General features: G+C 46.8%; 1 protein-coding gene across 1 annotated transcript in view; it reads left to right on the forward strand.

Annotated features, from left to right (window-relative positions):
* The first annotated feature begins 470 nt into the window (after nucleotides 1-470).
* The window catches only part of LOC118384074 (cyclin-J-like), a 39609-nt gene continuing 17188 nt past the window's right edge, over nucleotides 471-22891 (forward strand). Inside the window, exons 1-3 of the mRNA XM_052516652.1 lie at nucleotides 471-762; nucleotides 2761-2869; nucleotides 9772-9982. Of these exons, the coding sequence (XP_052372612.1) occupies nucleotides 2792-2869; nucleotides 9772-9982 (289 nt within the window). The 5' untranslated portion in view covers nucleotides 471-762; nucleotides 2761-2791. The remainder of the gene's footprint in view (nucleotides 763-2760; nucleotides 2870-9771; nucleotides 9983-22891) is intronic.

The following is a 22891-nucleotide window of genomic DNA, read 5'->3' on the forward strand; positions in this document are numbered from 1 at the left end:
CATTTTATTTTATTTTGTTATGGCTGATTGGAGGGAAAATGAGGGAAAGGATTTTATTTTCACGTTACATTTTTTGGAGTGCTGTTTATATTCAGCAATAAGATGTTCCTACATGCAACTTTTCTTTTTTTTCCTATTTGCAACTATCCCTTTCTGTCTAAATTAAACGAGAATGCACTAACCGTGTTACATGTCATTAAAATGGTTTATTTTATATTATAAATCTTATTATAGTACATTTTACAATGTGCTAGAGGAAAACGTTTTTACACACATGCCACTTGAGAAAGTTAACGAAGTGATTTGCAATAAAAACTTGATTTAATCACCTCAACAGCTCTATCCGTTTTCAAAATGCCAGTGTTTGAGAGACACGTTTAGTTGATTTGAAATCAATTAGAGAATGAGTTATTGTCGTAATTAGCCCATTTTGGTCACGTGTTTTGGACTACATTTCCCATCTTACACTCGGTCTTTCGCGTACGCAAATTCACTAGCTCCTCACCGACCGCAACAGCAGCTGGGGAAGCAAACCACTTCGTTGAACGAGGATCCGTGGAAAATCTTTGTGAAAGTGTAAACAGACGAGATAACAGCTGAATTAAACTGATCTGAAGCATTGTTACTTTGTCAACTGAATAACGGAAACAGTCGTCGCTTTTCGCCGGTACCGAGGATAATACAAAACTTCCCAAAGAGGAATTCTTCATTCAGGATGTCGGAGTGAAACAAAGAGGTCTGGGGGCATTCCTGTCAGATAGGGTGAGCGGCACATGCGATCTTGGACATTTAGAGAATTTAAAAGTTGACTAAATGTGTGTATCAATGATGTAATGCTGTCAACAGTCAGGTGTGATCTTTGTCTAAGTTTAAGGTATAGGCCTATACATAATAGTATTATAACTGCATGAGTGGTCTACGTTTCTGTTTTAAAAAAACACTCGTGGTGTTGACACCGCTAAATGAGCGAGAAAGTCATGAAAAATGTTTCCATTATCAACGTACTATTTTTCTCATAGCAATTTTGTGACACAGTAGCAATGTTATTGTTAGGCCTAAAACAAAGTTATTTTGTTACCCCAGCGCTACAATTGCCATTTAGTTTTTTTCTCTCTCCACTTTAAGGCATTTTAAATCACACCCACTTGCATGGGGAATGTAATTGCAGTTCAGTACCATAGCTCAGTATTGGACCAAAGTAGACTAACGTTACTCCTTAGTTCAAGGACCTTACATACTCTGTTTTAAAGGGCGAATTGGCTCTGAAAGACTAAACTGGCAAATACTCCCTTCTAAACGTGAAGCGATTTTCAATTGAGGTACGGTTCTAGAAAAACATCCAAAATAATTTAACAAATGCAAAATACACTGTTTTTAACCGGTTTTAACACTGTTGTTACAGCCAACAGTATTTTTCAGTGACAGGTTTGTGACGTCTGTCTTCCAGTTACACACAGGTTAGGAGACTCGGATAGCTATTTTATTTCGCACCGGCAGTCATCCGTCTGATTTCCGTGAACAAGCGCTGTGGACATATTGCTGTGTGGGAACCCTTACCCTATAAAAGTGTATCCATTTTTTATTATTACTTTATTTGATTATTTCAAAGTCCTTATGCTTCCAAAAACGTGTTACTGTTCAGACTGAGCGTCACCGCGCTTAACATACAGCCTCTGATAAATGGCTATTGGGTGGAATGCAATGGAAACTGAGTCATGAACGATCAAGGGCGATGCAGTGCCAGTGACCAATGTTTACTGTACACATGGTCATGGAGGAAATGAACTCAATCACATTTTTAAGCTTACAAAAGAGCAGCTCACAAATTTGCATTTGAAATATTTCGAAAGGCTATTGGATGTGTTTTTAAAATGTATTTTAAAAATCAAAGGCTGATCTTTAACAATCGATTTCAACTGATTGCTTTCATTAATATCAAAGGCATGTTTCACTTTGCCCCCATAACCCATTAAAAATCTCTGAAGCTGGAGACTCATATCTCCCTCACTAGCTTTAAGCACCAGCTGTCAGAGCAGCACACAGATCACTGCACCTGTACATAAGATGGGCTGTTTACAGATGGGCTATCTACCTACCTCATCCCCATACAGTATTTATTTATTTATCTTGCTCCTTTGTATCCCAGTATCTCTACTTGCACATCCATCTTTTGCACATCCTACCATTCCAGTGTTTAATTGCCATATTGTAATTACTTCGCCACCATGGCCTATTTATTGCCTTAACTCCCTTATTTGACCTCATTTGCACACTGTAAATATATACTTTTTGTTTTATTTTTTTATACTGTATTATTAACTATGTTTTGTTTATTCTATGTGTAACTCTTTTGTTGTATGTTGAGTTGCTACGCTTTATCTTGGCCAAGTCGCAGTTGCAAATGAGAACTTGTTCTCAACTAGCCTACATGGTTAAATAATGGTGAAATACAATTCTCCACAATGCTATTTAATATATATATATATATATATATATAACATCTATTAATTTGCACTATGAATTTAAAGGATACAATGTTTTATTCCCCTTGAAGTCCCAGCAAATAAAAAAACTAAGTGTTTATTTCATCTCTCTTATAAAATAGATGTTTATTCACCAGTATGAATATAGGATATTACAACTTATTATATAAATCCTTGTCCCTTTGATATCAAATACCTGAAGTTGTGATAAGACACCAAAACATGCTGCGTACAGCCAGGATGTCTCTTGACTTGGCCCACATTGCTGTGTCTGCAGAGCTGAACTTCATCCTTGTGGCCTTCTCTGAATGGGAAAGATGGAAAGGGACTTACAATGGTGGAAAGGACAGCTAGCAGGGGATATCCATCAGTCCCTCCGCATCAAGGTAAGACCAGCCAGTCATAGAATCAGAATAAATAGAATTCTGAATTTTCATTCTATGAATGCAGTTCTCTGGGTCTCCTTGGGTCATTCCTTGGAGTTCCATTTTCCTCATCACCACTTGAAAATAATTCTTAACTGCATGGTGAAATGTGTATTATGGGGATGTTCTCAATGCCAGGGAGAACGCTTTGAGTCTGGTGGCATGCAGTTCACCTGTGCTTAAATGCATCTTAACCTGAAAAAGACCACTAATCTAGGTAACCTAGCGGTTCAGCGCTTTGGGCCAGTAACCAAAAAGTTGCTGGTTCAAATTCCCAAGCTGACGAGGTGAAAAATCTCATGTTCCCTTGAGCAAGGCAGTTAACTGTATGTTACACTGGATAAGTGCTTCTGCTCAATGGCTTAAAGGGGGCGGCAGGGTAGCCTAGTGGTTAGAGCATTGGACTAGTAACCGGAAGGTTGCAAGTTCAAATCCCTGAGCTGACAAGGTACAAATCTGTCGTTCTGCCCCTGAACAGGCAGTTAACCCACTGTTCCTAGGCCATCATTGAAAATCAGAATTTGTTCTTAACTGACTCGCCTAGTTAAATAAAGGTTCAAAAAAATGTAAAATGTATGTTTTCTTGTTGACATACTATAGTGCTTTGATGAAAATGAAGATCCAAGCCAGTAGAGGGACATGATAGCAACTCCTCACCTTCTATTTATAGCTTCTATATAGTGTAGTTAATGTTGGCAGATGGATATAATTACATGACTGTCATCTTTGTGAGCGTGGTCTAATTTAGATTACACAGAAGGGTTGAGGCTCATTAATTGGCTGATGCAGTAATTAGGCTAACCTCCGGCTTGATGATATTTTACTGTTTGGCCATTTTAATGGCAGCATCTGTCACTAGACTGCCATCCTCATAAAGGGAGCAAGAATATCATAGCTAATTTGATTTTACTTAGAAAGAACAATATGGAGTAGGTTTGTGTGTGTGTGTGTGTGTGTCTACGCACACGTCACATGTAGGGGGGTGTATTTGGATAGATGGAATTGTTGCAGGCAGACAAGTTATTCACTAAGCCTAACAGTCATTTGATTTACTCGTGTCTAAATCACTAAGTTGGACGTCTGTAACCAGGGGGCGTGTAGATTAGGGCCTCCCTTCTGATTCTATTCTGACCCCACCCCAACCCTAATCTGCAGACCAAAGACAAAACATCCCTGTAAAACAACATGGATGCTGATGTAAGGTCTTTGAAAGCGAAACGACACCCCAGACATAAACCCGATCTCTAAATAATTGTAGCCCATCAGCAGGCTAGTCTGCCCCCCCCAACTCTCTGCATCGAGTCCCCTGCCTTCCACTGCATTAATTATGCTGCGGTTCCCCACAATGCCCTGCACCACTGAACCCTCAGACAGACCGATGGACCAGAGGCAAGGCATGCATGGTGGGGGGGGGGGGAGAAGAGAGGAGAACTCAAGTCGAGGGTAGTGTTTATGGGGGTGTCTGTATGCACTGTTTATATTGTCCTTCAGCTGCCGATCACCTTAGTGATCACCGTTGTTAAGGTATTTCCTACATACAACAAACTCAACAGACAATTGATGTAAGTCGCAGATTAAATATGTGAGGCACGTGTGTGCCATAGACTGTGGTCATCAGTACGTTGGTCATGCTGACAGGCACCACGGGGTTATTCTTCGCCGATCTACAGCAAGTCAGTATCCCGTGAAGATTAGCTTTACACGTGGCCAGTGTTTTGTTATTTGGACAACCCTTAGGGAAGGGGCAGTAGGCCCGCTGTCTCTGACAAACAATAGTAACCTGTATTTTTAGTATGGGTGGATGTTTTTGGTGTGCCTCTAGCAGCAAACCACAAACTGGTACAGCACTACACAGATTAATCCACCCCGACTCAGTCTGATATGAAATAAATCCACATTATAAAGCCCTTGTTTTTTTAGATCAAATATTCATCTTTGTATGACGAAACAAAGCATTTATTGAAAACCCATAACAACTCGTTTTTCTAAGCCTGTATTAGGATAGAGACAGACTCGTGAAGCATTAAAGGCTATACATATGGGAGAAAGTGTTTGTTTTAATATTGCTCCCATTGTCAAATGCGTCTTTAAGCTGAAGGCTCACGTGACGCTCCTCTATTCTATGTGGTTGACTAGGAGGAGACTGGGTGTGTCCTAGGGGGCGTGTCAAAAATGGCACCTGTGCACTACCACATCCCGCCCCAAACGGACACCAAAAATGCTTTCAAAGATCTTCATTGTCACCCTGAACAAACTGGAGACCGTGTACCTGGAGGCAGTGTTCATTGTCACTGGGGACTTTAACAAAAGTAAATTTGAGAACCATGCTCCCGAATTACTATCAACACGTTGGCTGTCCAACTCGCAGAGATTCTCAATGGACCGACACCAGTATAAGGGAATCTCCCGTCCTCCTTTCGGCAAATCAGACCAGGACTCCATTTTGTTCCTCCCCGCCTCCAAACAAAGACTCAAGGAAAGTCCTGGTGTTCACATCTGTACAACACTTGTCTGACTAATCAGAATCCATGCTCCAAGACTGTTTTGATCACGTGGACTGGAATATGTTACAGGTTTCCTCTGGGGATAAGATCAATTAATACACCGACTCAGTCACCGGATTCATAAAAAAAATGCATAGATGTTGCGATACCGATGGTGTCTTTCGAAAACCATGGATTGATGGTAGCCTTGTCGGGGGAAACTGAAGGAGACAGATTCTGCTTATAAACGGGGCAAGGTGACCAGGGACAATTGTATGGTTAAACGATACAAAAACGACCTATGCAGATCGCTCAAGATGGCGAGACGCAAGTATAAGGACAAAGTGGAAGAGTAATTCAGTGGGTCAGATACGAGGCGTTACCATGTGGCAGGGGCTTCTAACGATCACGGATTTCAAAAAGAAAGCCGTCGCGACACCAACAGAACAGCGCCGCTAACCCGTCGCGACACCAACGGCGCCGCTATCCCGTCGCGACACCAACAGCGCCGCTATCCCGTCGCGACACCAACGGCGCACTCTCCCGTCGCGACACCAACGGCGCCGCTATCCCGTCGCGACACCAACAGCGCCGCTATCCCGTCGCGACACCAACGGCGCACTCTCCCGTCGCGACACCAACAGCGCCGCTATCCCGTCGCGACACCAACAGCGCCGCTATCCCGTCGCGACACCAACAGCGCCGCTATCCCGTCGCGACACCAACAGCGCCGCTATCCCGTCGCGACACCAACAGCGCCGCTATCCCGTCGCGACACCAACAGCGCCGCTATCCCGTCGCGACACCAACAGCGCCGCTATCCCGTCGCGACACCAACAGCGCCGCTATCCCGTCGCGACACCAACAGCGCCGCTACCGGACGAGCGAAACACCTTTTTTCTCACGCTTCGAGCATAACAACTATTCGCTGCTGAGGAGAGCCCCTGAAGACAACGAGGGCTACGTGTTTACGGTCTCCACAGAGGATGTATGGAAGTCATTCAAACGTGTTAACCTTCGAAAGGATGCCGGCCCAGGGAGCATCTCTAGCAGTGCTCTCAGAGCATGTGCAGACCCGCTAGCTGTTGTGTTTTTGGACATTTTCAATCTCGCTCTAGCTCAGGCCTTTTATTCTCACTTTCTTTAAAATGTCAACTATCATCTCTGTGCCCAAGAAAGGGAAAGTAACTGAAATGAATGACTACCAGCCTGTAGCACTCGCTTTGAGAGGCTTGTCAAAGACCACATCACCACTTCCCTCCCTGATACTCAACCCTCTCAAATTTGCATATCGCCCCGATTGATACATTGACGACACAATCGCCATGGCACTGCACACTGCGCTCACCCAGCTGGACAAGACGAATGTCAATCTGAGGATGCTGTTTATCCACTACAGCTTGGCTCAAAGTTCACCGCGAAGAGCATGGCCCTGGGACTGAACTCCTATGTAACTGGGCCCTAGACTTTTTTTGACAGGCTGCCCCCCAGGTGGTGAATGTAGGAAGCATTACCTCTTCCACACTGCTCCTCAACATGGGGCCCCCACAAGGATACGTCCTCAGTCCCCTCCTGAAATCTGTATATCCACGACTGCCTCAGTTTCAACTCCAAGTTTGCTGACGACACGACAACCGCAGTAGGCCGAATTACCAACAGCGACGAGACTGCCTACAGGGAGGAGCTCGGCACTCTGACGGTGTGGTGCCAGGTAAACAAACCTCTTCCTCAACGTCAGCAAAACAAAGGAGCTGATTGTGGACTTTAGGCGTGGCTCCCATGGAGACGGTCAAAAACGTCATGTTCCTCGACTTCCACATCTCCGAGGAGGTGAAATGGTCAAACCACACGGACACAGTGGTGAAGGCACGACAGCGACTCTTTAACCTCAGGAGGTTGTCCTAAGGGGCAGTGATTGAATTGGCCTGTCCCCGAAGGCCTTCAGTGTTCTACAGGAGCACCCTTGAGAGCATACTGTTGTGCTGCATCACAGCCTGGTATGGCACCACCACTGACCAAGGCACTACAGAGGGAGGCGCGCTCAGCCGACTGCACCATTGGATGCACACCGCCTGCCCTTCAGGCCAAGAAGATCATCATGGACCTGAGCCACGGCCTGTTCTTCCCGCATCCATCACTCACACGTGCTGTACAGGAGCATCATGGCTAAAACTGACTGACCAATAGAACACTGGGCTCCAGAGTGGCACAGCGGTCTAAGGCACTGCATCTCAGTGCTAGAAGCGTCACTACATCTCAGTGCTAGAAGCGTCACTACATCTCAGTGCTAGAAGCGTCACTACATCTCAGTGCTAGAAGCGTCACTACATCTCAGTGCTAGAAGCGTCACTACATCTCAGTGCTAGAAGCGTCACTACATCTCAGTGCTAGAAGCGTCACTACATCTCGGTGCTAGAAGCGTCACTACATCTCGGTGCTAGAAGCGTCACTACATCTCGGTGCTAGAAGCGTCACTACATCTCGGTGCTAGAAGCGTCACGACATCTCGGTGCTAGAAGCGTCACGACATCTCGGTGCTAGAAGCGTCACTACATCTCGGTGCTAGAAGCGTCACTTCATCTCGGTGCTAGAAGCGTCACTATATCTCTCGGTGCTAGAAGCGTCACTATATCTCTCGGTGCTAGAAGCGTCCTTCGACATCTCGGTGCTAGAAGCGTCACGACATCTCGGTGCTAGAAGCGTCACGACATCTCGGTGCTAGAAGCGTCACTATATCTCTCGGTGCTAGAAGCGTCACTACATCTCGGTGCTAGAAGCGTCACTACAGACACCCTGGTTTGAATCCTGCTGTATCACAACCGGCCGTGATTGGGAGTCCAATAGTGTGGCGCACAATTGGCTCAGCGTTGTCCAGGCTTGGCTGGTGCAGGCAGTCTTTGTAAATAAGAATTTGTTCTTAACTGACTTGCCTAGTTAAAGGTTTTTTAAAAAAATTAATAAAACCAGTTTCTACCAGAGGGTCAGGCTGCTGAATAGCCACCACTTCTCAGCTACCAGCCTCCTTTGGATCCCCCCCCTTTTCCAAACAGACTTCAACCCTGCCCCCATCCTAATGGATGTGTATCATGCTGAATAGCCACCGCTACTTACTGTCCCCTTCCCTTTTACTCACCATGGGTAACCCTGTACCCCTCCTCTCACTCCCCTTCCTGACCTAAATTGAAATGTAGTATTGGGTTCTATATGGACATGTAGTGTGTAGCCATGTCTGACAAAACTACCATCCATGCCTATCTACAGTGCCTTTGGAAAATTTGCTATGAAACTCGAAAATGACATCCATTGCATCCTGCTTTCATAAGTCATCCTTGATATGTTTCTACAACTTGATTGGAGTCCACCTGTGGTAAATTAAATTGATTGTACATGATTTGGAAAGGAACACACCTTCTATATAAAGCCCTACAGTTGACAGGTCATGGAGGTGACCAAGAACCCAATGGTCACTCTGATAAAGCTCTGGAGTTCCTCTGTGGAGATGGAAGAAAAAGGCACCTAAAGTATTCTCAGACTGAGAAACAAGATTCTCTGGTCTGATGAAACCAAGATTGAAGTCTTTGGTCTGAATGCCAAGTGTCACGCCTGTAGGAATCCTGGCACCATCCCTACGGTGAAGCATGGTGGTGGCAGCATCATGCCGTTGGGATGTTTTTCAGCGGCAGGGACTGGGAGACTAGTCAGGATCGAGGCAAAGATGAACTGAGCAAAGTACAGAGCTCCTTGATGAAAACCTGCTCCAGAGCTCTCAGGACCTCAGCCTGTGGCGACGATTCACCTTCCAACAGGACAACGACCCTAAGCACACAGCCAAGACGATGCAGAAGTGTCTTCGGGACAAGTCTCAATGTCCTTGAGTGGCCCAGACAGAGCCCGGATTTGAACCTGATCGAACATCTTTGGAGAGACCTGAAAATGGCTTTGCAGCGACACTCCCCATCCAACCTGACAGACCTTGAGAGGATCTGCAGAGAAGAATGGAAGAAACTCCCCAAATGCAGGTGTTGCCAAGCTTGTAGCGTCAAACACAAGAAGAATCGAGGCTGTAAAAGCTTCCAAAGGTGCATCAGCAGAGTACTGAGTAAAGGGTCTGAATACTTATGTGATATTGATTTTTTGTTTTTGTCATTATGGGGTATTGAGACGGGGGGGATTGAATCAATTTTAGATCAAGATCTAGGTTGTAACGTGACCAAATGTGAAACACTTTTCAAATGCACTGTATGTTCGTGCGTTAACCTATATTATATTTATTCTTACTCTCCATATTGTTTCTCTTCCCTCTACCTTCTCCTTTCCTTCCCTTGTCTCCATCTTCCTTCTCCTTTCCTTCCCTCCATCTTTCTCTTCCTCTCCCTCTAGGAATTGAAGCTGCCTGTGTATCGGGCCCACTCCCCTCAGATAGGGATGCGTCGGTACTTTGCAGACCTACTGGCCATACTGTCGAACCGCTACCAGCTGTGTCCTACAGCCAGACACCTGTCTGTCTATCTGCTGGACCTGTTCATGGATCGCTACGATGTAGCCGTCAAACAGCTCTACGTCATCGCTCTGTCCTGCCTGCTCCTCGCCAGTAAGTACAGTGAGTCTTTACAGAATGAAGGCTGTTGTCAGCTTCCTGCAGCTGACACAGTGGAATTACACAGCACGTGTTCCAAAAACTGTCATGAAGGGTTATAAGTTATGTTATAACTGTGTTATAGCCTAACCCTCTCTCAGTTCCCATCCATTACCTTTTGTAATGATAATTTACACCAGTGTCCAGACGATGGCTGGCTGGAAAGCCCTATATCATTTGTGTTGCTGTGGCTTTTCACATGGTTTAGGTATAAACCCAGTCTCTATGACTTTGTGAAGATTAGCCCGTGTCTGTACATCTTCACGTGCACAGCTTTGATCCTAGCTTTGATAACGCGTCTGCGGGTTTTGCCTCTGGGTCTATTATTCTTTCCCGGTGGCATCTGTCAAGATCTAAATGAATGTCCTGCACAGCAAAGCGTATGAAAGCCATTAGAGCAGGAGTAAAGACACAAAGGAACCTTGGAAATGGGTTTTGTCAGATGGCTGATTGTGATCTTGGAGTTGTGCTGCTGTTACTACATGTAGCCTAGTTTGTGTAGGAGTAGTTTCTATAAGTGGGTCTGTGTGGTGATTAACGGCTTGTCTGTACTTCAACACAGCATCATGGGTAATTACACAAATGATACTGTCAAACTGGGAGTCTGGGATGGGGTCCGCTCACTGGGGAGACGTACGCAAGGCTTTTTTTAGGTGGCGCTCGTACAGTTCACTGGAACTCTAAATGAAAAGATGAAAACGTATCGGCCAAAAACTCCGATAGAAGATTCTCTGACTTGACTAATTAAAGGAGTCTTTTGAGTGTGTCTTTCAGTGAGAGCACAGTCAGACCCTTCTCTTAGCTGACCTCCCTCCCACCCGCTAGGTTCCTCTAGCGATCAGCTCTCTGTGTGATTTGATGAAGACTTTGAAAGGGCTGTTTTGATTCAAGGTTGTCCTGGTTGGGTTTGCTGTTTAATCTCCCCGAGATGCTGGAATCTGGCCTAGTTCTTGAACTGGACTTCTCTGTCTGGTTGGTTGTTCAGTACTCGGGTTCCCCTGAGTTTCAGGTCTGATGCCCACTCTGCTCTGCGCTCGTTCTGTGTCCCACAAATATGGCACCCTATTCACTATATAGTGCACTACTTGCTAAAAGTAGTGCACTAACTAGGGAATAGGGTTGCCGTTTGGTACTCAGACTTTGACAGGCACACATTGTCTTTGTTCAAATTCTACGGGCTTCCGCGCTGGGTTAATCAATCACTGCCTCCATTGTGCCTCTCAACAGTCAGAACTTAATCCTGTTAGCCTATTGGTAATATCTCTGCTCTCTCTCTGCTCTCTGGGGGGCTCTCTCTCTGCTCTCTGGGGGGCTCTCTCTCTGCTCTCTGGGGGGCTCTCTCTCTGCTCTCTGGGGAGCTCTCTCTCTGTTCTCTGGGGGGCTCTCTGTCTGCTCTCTGGGGGGCTCTCTCTCTGCTCTCTGGGGGAGCTCTCTCTCTGCTTTCTGGGGGGCTCTCTCTTCAAACTTTTTCTCTCCCTGTGTTTGAACTATGCGTGAGTGTTTTTCATAGACATTCACAGGAGGGTAAATTGTGGTATTTGTGTATTGGTCCATAGTCGATTTGTGAGAGGAGGGAAATGGATTCTCAGAACGTCTTCTTCCCAGGCAGTCACAGGGACATGAGACAAATTGTTCAGTCTGTCTACACATTTAGCATCCTTTCATCAAAGCCTTTTTCCTAAAGGAATCCATACCCTTCCAATGGTCCCATCATTTCAATGGTGCTCATATATACCAAGATTCCAGACACCCCATGAGCTCTGGTCAAAAGTAGTGCACTGTATATGGACTAGGGTTCAAAAGTAGTGCACTGTATATGGACTAGGGTTCAAAAGTAGTGCACTGTATATGGACTAGGGTTCAAAAGTAGTGCACTGTATATGGACTAGGGTTCAAAAGTAGTGCACTGTATATGGACTAGGGTTCAAAAGTAGTGCACTGTATATGGACTAGGGTTCAAAAGTAGTGCACTGTATATGGACTAGGGTTCAAAAGTAGTGCACTGTATATGGACTAGGGTTCAAAAGTAGTGCACTGTATACGGACTAGGGTTCAAAAGTAGTGCACTGTATATGGACTAGGGTTCAAAAGTAGTGCACTGTATATGGACTAGGGTTCAAAAGTAGTGCACTGTATATGGACTAGGGTTCAAAAGTAGTGCACTGTATATGGACTAGGGTTCAAATGTAGTGCACTGTATATGGACTAGGGTTCAAAAGTAGTGCACTGTATACGGACTAGGGTTCAAAAGTAGTGCACTGTATATGGACTAGGGTTCAAAAGTAGTGCACTGTATATGGACTAGGGTTCAAAAGTAGTGCACTGTATACGGACTAGGGTTCAAAAGTAGTGCACTGTATATGGACTAGGGTTCAAAAGTAGTGCACTGTATACGGACTAGGGTTCAAAAGTAGTGCACTGTATACGGACTAGGGTTCAAAAGTAGTGCACTGTATACGGACTAGGGTTCAAAAGTAGTGCACTGTATTTGGACTAGGGTTCAAAAGTAGTGCACTGTATACGGCGCAATTTTAGGATATACACACATGGACTATAGTCCCATACCCAGTGACTTCAACATTTCTCTTCCCTGGCATCCCTCTCTGAAGTCAGGACACTGCTCTGCATAGCAGGTATTTCACATCACTAATGACAGACTCACTGTGTCTCTCTCTCAATTCAAGGGGCTTTATTGGCATGGGAAACACATGTTAACATTGCCTAAGCAAGTGTAGTAGATAATAAACAAAAGTGGAGTAAAAATGAACAGTAAACCTTACTCTCACAAGTTCCATTACAAATGTCATTTTATGTCTATATACAGTGTTGTAATGATGTAATGATGTACAAAAGGTAACATAAATATAGGTTGTATTTATAATGGTGTTTGTTCTTCACTGGTTGCCCTTTTCTTGTGGTAACAGGTCACAAATCTTGCTGTTGTGATGGCACAATGTGGTATTTCACCCAGTAGATATGGGAGTTTATCAAAATCAGGTTTGTTTTAAAATTCTTTGTGGATTTGTGTAATCTGAGGGAAATATGTCTCTCTAATATGGTCATACATTTGGCAGTAGGTTGAGAAGTGCAGCTCATTTTATGGGCAGTGAGCGCACAGCCTGTCTTCTCTTGAGAGCCATGTCTGCCTACGGCGGCTTTTCTCAATAGCAAGACTATGCTCACTGAGTCTGTACATAGTCAAAGATTTCCTTACTTTTGGGTCAGTCACTGGTCAGATATTCTGCCACTGTGTACTCTCTGTTTAGGGCCAAATAGCATTCTAGTTTGCTCTGTTTTTTTGTTCATTCTTTCCAATGCGCCAAGAAATTGTCTTTTTGTTTCCTCATGATTTGGTTGGGTCTAATTGTGTTGCTTTCCTGGGGCTCTGTGGGGTGTGTTTGTGAACAGAGCCCCAGGACCAGCTTGCTTAGGGGACTCTTCCCCAGGTACATCTCTCTGTAGGGTGTGTTTGTGAACAGAGCCCCAGGACCAGCTTGCTTAGGGGACTCTTCCCCAGGTACATCTCTGTAGGGTGTGTTTGTGAACAGAGCCCCAGGACCAGCTTGCTTAGGGGACTCTTCCCCAGGTACATCTCTCTGTAGGTGATGGCTCTGTGGGGTGTGTTTGTGAACAGAGCCCCAGGACCAGCTTGCTTAGGGGACTCTTCCCCAGGTACATCTCTCTGTAGGTGATGGCTCTGTGGGGTGTGTTTGTGAACAGAGCCCCAGGACCAGCTTGCTTAGGGGACTCTTCCCCAGGTTCATCTCTCTGTAGGGTGTGTTTGTGAACAGAGCCCCAGGACCAGCTTGCTTAGGGGACTCTTCCCCAGGTACATCTCTCTGTGGGGTGTGTTTGTGAACAGAGCCCCAGGACCAGCTTGCTTAGGGGACTCTTCCCCAGGTTCATCTCTCTGTAGGGTGTGTTTGTGAACAGAGCCCCAGGACCAGCTTGCTTAGGGGACTCTTCCCCAGGTACATCTCTCTGTGGGGTGTGTTTGTGAACAGAGCCCCAGGACCAGCTTGCTGAGGGGACTCTTCCCCAGGTACATCTCTCTGTAGTTGATGGCTTTGTTATGGAAGGTTTGGGAATGGCTTTCTTTTTGATGGTTGTAGAATTTAACGACTCTTTTCTTGATTTTGACCATTAGCGGGTATCGGCCTAATTCTGCTCTGCATGCATTATTTGGTGTTTTACATTGTACACAGAGGATATTTTTTGTAGAATGCTCCATGCAAAATCTCAATTTGGTGCTTTTCCCATTTTGTGGAATCTTTGGTTGGTGAGCGGACCCCAGGCCTCACAATCATAAAGGGAAATTGATTTTTATAACTGATTAGAGTATTTCTAGCCAGATCCTAATTGGTATGTTGAAATTTATGTTCCGTTTGATGGCTTAGAAGGCACTTGCTTTCTCTCAGCTCGTTCACAGCTTTGTGGAAGTTACCCGTGGCGCTGATGTTTAGGCCGAGGTATGTATAGTTTTTGTGTGCTCTAGGTCAATGGCGTCTAGATGGAATTTATATTTATGGTCCTGGTGACTGGACCTTTTTTGGAACACCGTTATTTTTTGTCTTACTGAGATTCACGGTCAGGGCCCAGGTCTGACAGAATCTGTGCAGAAGATCTAGGTACTGCTGTAAGCCCTCCTTGGTTGGTGACAGAAGCACCAGATCATCAGCAAACAGACATTTTGACTTCAGATTCTAGTAGGTTGAGGCCGGGTGCTGTAGACAGTTCTAGTGCCCGCGCCAATTCGTTGATATACATTGCATGTTGAAGAGGGTGGGGCTTAAGCTGCATCCCAGTCTCGCCTCATGGCCCTGTGGAAAGAAATGTGTGTTTTTGCCAATTTTAACTGCAGACTTGTTTGTTTACATGGATTTTATGTTCTATGTTTGTTCCTCTAAAACCACTTTCCATCAATTTGTATATCAAACCCTCATGATAAATCAACAAAGCATGAGAAGACGTTGCTTTTTTGGTTGGTTTGTCAGTTAGGGTGTGCAGGGTGAATGTGTGGTCTGTCGTATGGTAATTTGGTTAAAGGCCAATTTTGTCTTTTGCTTTCACAGAGGAATTGAACTAGTCTGCTGTTAATGATAATGCAGAGGATTTTCCCAAATTTGCTGTTGACTCATCCCACGGTAGTTATCAGGGTCAAATTTGTCTCCACTTTTGTGGATTGGGGTGATCAGTCCTTGGTTCCAAATATTGGGGAAGATGCCAGAGCTAAGGATGATGTTAAATAGTTTTAGTATAGCCAATTGGAATTTGTGGTCTGTATATTTTATCATTTCATTAAGGATACCATCAACACCACAGGCCTTTTTGGGTTGGAGGGTTTGTATTTCGCTCTCTAGTTCATTCAATGTAATTGGAGAATCCAGTGTGTTCTGTTTTTAAAAAATAGTTGATTTCTAAGATTTGTATTTGATCATGTATATATATTTTGCTGTTTGTTTTATAGAGCCAAAACGATTGGAGAAGTGTTTTACCCATACATCTGTTTTTGGAAAGATAACTCTTGTATGTGTTTTAGTGTTTTCCAATTAGCTGATTTCTGATGTGCTCTGATGCGGGTAGAATCCCCTGGGTGTGGGGTTCTTTGTTTATCTGTCCTGCTATGATATTTGAGGCTATGGTCTGGGGTGGACTGTTCTGCTGTGGTGTCAAGACTTTGGTGTGGGGGTTGAGGTGGGGGGTTCTGCTGGCTTCTCTGTGGGGGTGGTCTCCTCTCTAGTAGGTTGTTCTCTGTCACACGCCATCCCCCTCACCCTCTCCTCCTGCAGTCTGATCCTCTAGTGCTTTGTTCTTCTCCTGCTCTTTCTCTTGTTGTCTCACCACAGTCCAGAGTGCAGACATGTCTCTCTCCAGCTCTCTGGGTCTGGTTGAGGGGATGTTTTTTAATGTTTTTATTTATTGTGCAGACTGGAGTGTGTTCACCTGCTGTTCCAGCTCCACCTGCCTTACCTCCAGCTGGGTGAATGTATCATTTCACCGAGGGAGTAGTACTCTGTGCTGGGAGGTTGACTTTTCGCTTTGGTTTGCTCGTCTGTGGGGCTGTGTAATGAAGAGGTCTGGTTTGACACGTTCGGGGGGGTTTCTTTCTCCACAGTTTATCCTGCTGAGCTATCTATTTGTTTATGTGAAAGTCCAGCTGAAACTGTTTGTTTGGTGTTTCCCTGTACCATTACTGTGTGTCTGCAGTCTGAGTTTGGCTCTGTGTTCATGATGAGGTCAGAAGTGATATCTTTCCAATAGACATACAGCATTATGTACATGAGGTCAGAAGTGATATCTTTCCAATAGACATACAGCATTATGTTCATGAGGTCAGAGGTGATATCTTAAATTGAACCTTTATTTAACTAGGCAAGTAAGTGAATAATAAATTCTTATTTTACATTTTGAACATTTCGGACTGCCCTGGGCCAATTGTGTGCTGCCCTATGGGACTCCCTATCACGGCCCGGACGTGATACAGCCTGGATTCGAACCAGGTACTGTAGTGACGCCTCTTGCACTGAGATGCAGTGCCTCAGACCGCTATACAACACTATGTTCATGTAATCTCATTGTATTATTTGTTCCCTCTCAATGAGCTCAGCTGGCTGCTGACAGTTAGTTCTGTGCTGTGTTTTATTCTGTGTCTCCCATGCTGCTATCCTGCTGCATGGAGCCTAGTAGCAATAACCACAATGCTGGGGCATTGGTTGAATGGGTTCAGTGGGTGGGTTTGAATGTTTTGTAATGGTTGTGTGTGTTACATTGTGTGTACCGGCTGTGGATGACCTGCAATAGTGTGGCTAACGATTTGTGTTAGAGAGAAGGGGCTTTAAAAAGAGCAACTACCCCCCCACCCCACACCCCCAATTCACCCCACACACACTGCGGCAGGCCTGCCTGGAGGCCTGGGGTTTAGAGGGTGGGGAGGGAGAGGGCCACCTGCCATATGCTCCCTGAGTCGGGCCCAAACAAAAGGAGCAGCCAGGCTGGGGGAGGGTTGCAGAGACACGGATGTAGGTTGTCGTGTTTTTGTCTGTGCATTTGTGTTTCTGTGACTGACCACAACAGAGGTTGTTGTGTAGAGGCTTCCGCTTAGTATCTTATCTGTCTAGAACTCAATTTTCCAGGGGTATTTTAGTTTATAAGATAAACCAGACATGAGATCATAACACATCACTAAATCATTAGCCGTTATAGTGTTACTGCTAGGAGAGTTTCAGATGGCCTTATCCTCCTCCATAGCCCCACTGCTAGGAGTGTTTCAGATGGCCTTATCCTCCTCCATAGACCCACTGCTAGGAGTGTTTCAGATGGCCTTATCCTCCTCCATAGCCCCACTGCTAGGAGAGTTTCAGATGGCCTTATCCTCCTCCATAGCCCCACTGCTAGGAGAGTTTCAGATGGCCTTATCCTCCTCCATAGCCCCACTGCTAGGAGAGTTTCAGATGGCCTTATCCTCCTCCATAGACCCACTGCTAGGAGAGTTTCAGATGACCTTATCCTCCTCCATAGACCCACTGCTAGGAGTGTTTCAGATGGCCTTATCCTCCTCCATAGCCCCACTGCTAGGAGAGTTTCAGATGGCCTTATCCTCCTCCATAGCCCCACTGCTAGGAGAGTTTCAGATGGCCTTATCCTCCTCCATAGCCCCACTGCTAGGAGAGTTTCAGATGGCCTTATCCTCCTCCATAGCCCCACTGCTAGGAGAGTTTCAGATGGCCTTATCCTCCACCATAGCCCCACTGCTAGGAGAGTTTCAGATGGCCTTATCCTCCTCCATAGCCCCACTGCTAGGAGTGTTTCAGATGGCCTTATCCTCCTCCATAGCCCCACTGCTAGGAGAGTTTCAGATGGCCTTATCCTCCTCCATAGCCCCACTGCTAGGAGAGTTTCAGATGGCCTTATCCTCCTCCATAGCCCCACTGCTAGGAGAGTTTCAGATGGCCTTATCCTCCTCCATAGCCCCACTGCTAGGAGAGTTTCAGATGGCCTTATCCTCCTCCATAGCCCCACTGCTAGGAGTGTTTCAGATGGCCTTATCCTCCTCCATAGCCCCACTGCTAGGAGTGTTTCAGATGGCCTTATCCTCCTCCATAGCCCCACTGCTAGGAGAGTTTCAGATGGCCTTATCCTCCTCCATAGCCCCACTGCTAGGAGAGTTTCAGATGGCCTTTTCCTCCTCCATAGCCCCACTGCTAGGAGAGTTTCAGATGGCCTTATCCTCCTCCATAGCCCCACTGCTAGGAGTGTTTCAGATGGCCTTATCCTCCTCCATAGCCCCACTGCTAGGAGAGTTTCAGATGGCCTTATCCTCCTCCATAGCCCCACTGCTAGGAGAGTTTCAGATGGCCTTATCCTCCTCCATAGCCCCACTGCTAGGAGAGTTTCAGATGGCCTTATCCTCCTCCATAGCCCCACTGCTATGAGAGTTTCAGATGGCCTTATCCTCCTCATAGCCCCACTGCTAGGAGAGTTTCAGATGGCCTTATCCTCCTCCATAGCCCCACTGCTAGGAGTGTTTCAGATGGCCTTATCCTCCTCCATAGCCCCACTGCTAGGAGTGTTTCAGATGGCCTTATCCTCCTCCATAGCCCCACTGCTAGGAGAGTTTCAGATGGCCTTATCCTCCTCCATAGCCCCACTGCTAGGAGAGTTTCAGATGGCCTTATCCTCCTCCATAGCCCCACTGCTAGGAGTGTTTCAGATGGCCTTATCCTCCTCCATAGCCCCACTGCTAGGAGAGTTTCAGATGGCCTTATCCTCCTCCATAGCCCCACTGCTAGGAGAGTTTCAGATGGCCTTATCCTCCTCCATAGCCCCACTGCTAGGAGAGTTTCAGATGGCCTTATCCTCCTCCATAGCCCCACTGCTAGGAGAGTTTCAGATGGCCTTATCCTCCTCCATAGCCCCACTGCTAGGAGAGTTTCAGATGGCCTTATCCTCCTCCATAGCCCCACTGCTAGGAGTGTTTCAGATGGCCTTATCCTCCTCCATAGCCCCACTGCTAGGAGTGTTTCAGATGGCCTTATCCTCCTCCATAGCCCCACTGCTAGGAGAGTTTCAGATGGCCTTATCCTCCTCCATAGCCCCACTGCTAGGAGTGTTTCAGATGGCCTTATCCTCCTCATAGCCCCACTGCTAGGAGAGTTTCAGATGGCCTTATCCTCCTCCATAGCCCCACTGCTAGGAGAGTTTCAGATGGCCTTATCCTCCTCCATAGCCCCACTGTTAGGAGTGTTTCAGATGGCCTTATCCTCCTCCATAGCCCCACTGCTAGGAGTGTTTCAGATGGCCTTATCCTCCTCCATAGCCCCACTGCTAGGAGTGTTTCAGATGGCCTTATCCTTCTCCATAGCCCCACTGCTAGGAGTGTTTCAGATGGCCTTATCCTCCTCCATAGCCCCACTGCTAGGAGTGTTTCAGATGGCCTTATCCTCCTCCATAGCCCCACTGCTAGGAGTGTTTCAGATGGCCTTATCCTCCTCCATAGACCCACTGCTAGGAGAGTTTCAGATGGCCTTATACTCCTCCATAGACCCACTGCTAGGAGAGTTTCAGATGACCTTATCCTCCTCCATAGACCCACTGCTAGGAGTGTTTCAGATGGCCTTATCCTCCTCCATAGCCCCACTGCTAGGAGAGTTTCAGATGGCCTTATCCTCCTCCATAGCCCCACTGCTAGGAGAGTTTCAGATGGCCTTATCCTCCTCCATAGCCCCACTGCTAGGAGAGTTTCAGATGGCCTTATCCTCCTCCATAGCCCCACTGCTAGGAGAGTTTCAGATGGCCTTATCCTCCACCATAGCCCCACTGCTAGGAGAGTTTCAGATGGCCTTATCCTCCTCCATAGCCCCACTGCTAGGAGTGTTTCAGATGGCCTTATCCTCCTCCATAGCCCCACTGCTAGGAGAGTTTCAGATGGCCTTATCCTCCTCCATAGCCCCACTGCTAGGAGAGTTTCAGATGGCCTTATCCTCCTCCATAGCCCCACTGCTAGGAGAGTTTCAGATGGCCTTATCCTCCTCCATAGCCCCACTGCTAGGAGAGTTTCAGATGGCCTTATCCTCCTCCATAGCCCCACTGCTAGGAGTGTTTCAGATGGCCTTATCCTCCTCCATAGCCCCACTGCTAGGAGTGTTTCAGATGGCCTTATCCTCCTCCATAGCCCCACTGCTAGGAGAGTTTCAGATGGCCTTATCCTCCTCCATAGCCCCACTGCTAGGAGAGTTTCAGATGGCCTTTTCCTCCTCCATAGCCCCACTGCTAGGAGAGTTTCAGATGGCCTTATCCTCCTCCATAGCCCCACTGCTAGGAGTGTTTCAGATGGCCTTATCCTCCTCCATAGCCCCACTGCTAGGAGAGTTTCAGATGGCCTTATCCTCCTCCATAGCCCCACTGCTAGGAGAGTTTCAGATGGCCTTATCCTCCTCCATAGCCCCACTGCTAGGAGAGTTTCAGATGGCCTTATCCTCCTCCATAGCCCCACTGCTATGAGAGTTTCAGATGGCCTTATCCTCCTCATAGCCCCACTGCTAGGAGAGTTTCAGATGGCCTTATCCTCCTCCATAGCCCCACTGCTAGGAGTGTTTCAGATGGCCTTATCCTCCTCCATAGCCCCACTGCTAGGAGTGTTTCAGATGGCCTTATCCTCCTCCATAGCCCCACTGCTAGGAGAGTTTCAGATGGCCTTATCCTCCTCCATAGCCCCACTGCTAGGAGAGTTTCAGATGGCCTTATCCTCCTCCATAGCCCCACTGCTAGGAGTGTTTCAGATGGCCTTATCCTCCTCCATAGCCCCACTGCTAGGAGAGTTTCAGATGGCCTTATCCTCCTCCATAGCCCCACTGCTAGGAGAGTTTCAGATGGCCTTATCCTCCTCCATAGCCCCACTGCTAGGAGTGTTTCAGATGGCCTTATCCTCCTCCATAGCCCCACTGCTAGGAGTGTTTCAGATGGCCTTATCCTCCTCCATAGCCCCACTGCTAGGAGTGTTTCAGATGGCCTTATCCTCCTCCATAGCCCCACTGCTAGGAGTGTTTCAGATGGCCTTATCCTCCTCATAGCCCCACTGCTAGGAGAGTTTCAGATGGCCTTATCCTCCTCCATAGCCCCACTGCTAGGAGAGTTTCAGATGGCCTTATCCTCCTCCATAGCCCCACTGCTAGGAGTGTTTCAGATGGCCTTATCCTCCTCCATAGCCCCACTGCTAGGAGTGTTTCAGATGGCCTTATCCTCCTCCATAGCCCCACTGCTAGGAGTGTTTCAGATGGCCTTATCCTCCTCCATAGCCCCACTGCTAGGAGTGTTTCAGATGGCCTTATCCTCCTCCATAGCCCCACTGCTAGGAGTGTTTCAGATGGCCTTATCCTCCTCCATAGCCCCACTGCTAGGAGTGTTTCAGATTGCCTTATCCTCCTCCATAGCCCCACTGCTAGGAGTGTTTCCTCTCTCTCACTCGCCTTGTCAGGACCCAGGCAAGCACAACTAGTCCTGAGACTGGGCTGGGGCCCGTAAAGCACCTCTACCCCCCCCCTCCACCTCGACCCCTGGGGGGTTCGGAAATGAGCTGAGCGGTGCTTCAAAGAGATGTCGAACGCTGATGTTAAGCAGGGAGGAAGGAGGGGGGCTCCATGTTTGAACTGAACCACTCGATATGTAGATTAACAGGGGGTCCCCCATCTCCCCCCCTCTCTCCCTATACCTCTCTCGGGGGCTCCATGTTTGAACTGAACCAGTCGATATGTAGATTAACAGGGGATCCCCACAGTCCCCATCTCCTCCCCTCTCTCCCTATACCTCTCTCGGGGCTCCATGTTTGAACTGAACCAGTCGATATGTAGATTAACAGGGGATCCCCACAGTCCCCATCTCCTCCCCTCTCTCCCTATACCTCTCTCGGGGGCTCCATGTTTGAACTGAACCAGTCGATATGTAGATTAACAGGGGATCCCCACAGTCCCCATCTCCTCCCCTCTCTCCCTATACCTCTCTCGGGGGGGGGGGGGCTCCATGTTTGAACTGAACCAGTCGATATGTAGATTAACAGGGGATCCCCACAGTCCCCCATCTCCTCCCCTCTCTCCCTATACCTCTCTCGGGGCTCCATGTTTGAACTGAACCAGTCGATATGTAGATTAACAGGGGATCCCCACAGTCCCCCATCTCCTCCCCTCTCTCCCTATACCTCTCTCGGGGCTCCATGTTTGAACTGAACCAGTCGATATGTAGATTAACAGGGGATCCCCACAGTCCCCCATCTCCTCCCCTCTCTCCCTATACCTCTCTCTCGGGGGGCTCCATGTTTGAACTGAACCAGTCGATATGTAGATTAACAGGGGATCCCCACAGTCCCCATCTCCTCCCTCTCCCTATACCTCTCTCGGGGGGGGGGGGGCTCCATGTTTGAACTGAACCAGTCGATATGTAGATTAACAGGGGATCCCCACAGTCCCCCATCTCCTCCCCTCTCTCCCTATACCTCTCTCCCTATACCTCTCTCCCTATACCTCTCTCCCTATACCTCTCTCCCTATACCTCTCTCCCTATACCTCTCTCCCTATACCTCTCTCCCTATACCTCTCTCGGTCTGTCTCTGATGCTTGGATTGAGTTTTCTTAGAATTACAATCATGTTCTGATAAATAAAGGAATTCTAAGTCGATGGGGAAATTGTTCTGATCTAGGACAGTGATTTCGTCAAATGCTGCTTTATTCCCTACTGGGGAAAAAAAAGTTTTTTAAAGTGTAGGCTAGTTCAAATTCTATTTGTCACATACACCGAATACAATGGGTGTAGACCTTACAGTGAAATGCTTACTTACAAGCCCTTAACCAACAATACAGTTTTAAGAAGAATAAG

The sequence above is a fragment of the Oncorhynchus keta genome, chromosome 4 (assembly GCF_023373465.1).
Source record: "Oncorhynchus keta strain PuntledgeMale-10-30-2019 chromosome 4, Oket_V2, whole genome shotgun sequence".
In the NCBI taxonomy this organism is placed as follows: domain Eukaryota; kingdom Metazoa; phylum Chordata; class Actinopteri; order Salmoniformes; family Salmonidae; genus Oncorhynchus; species Oncorhynchus keta.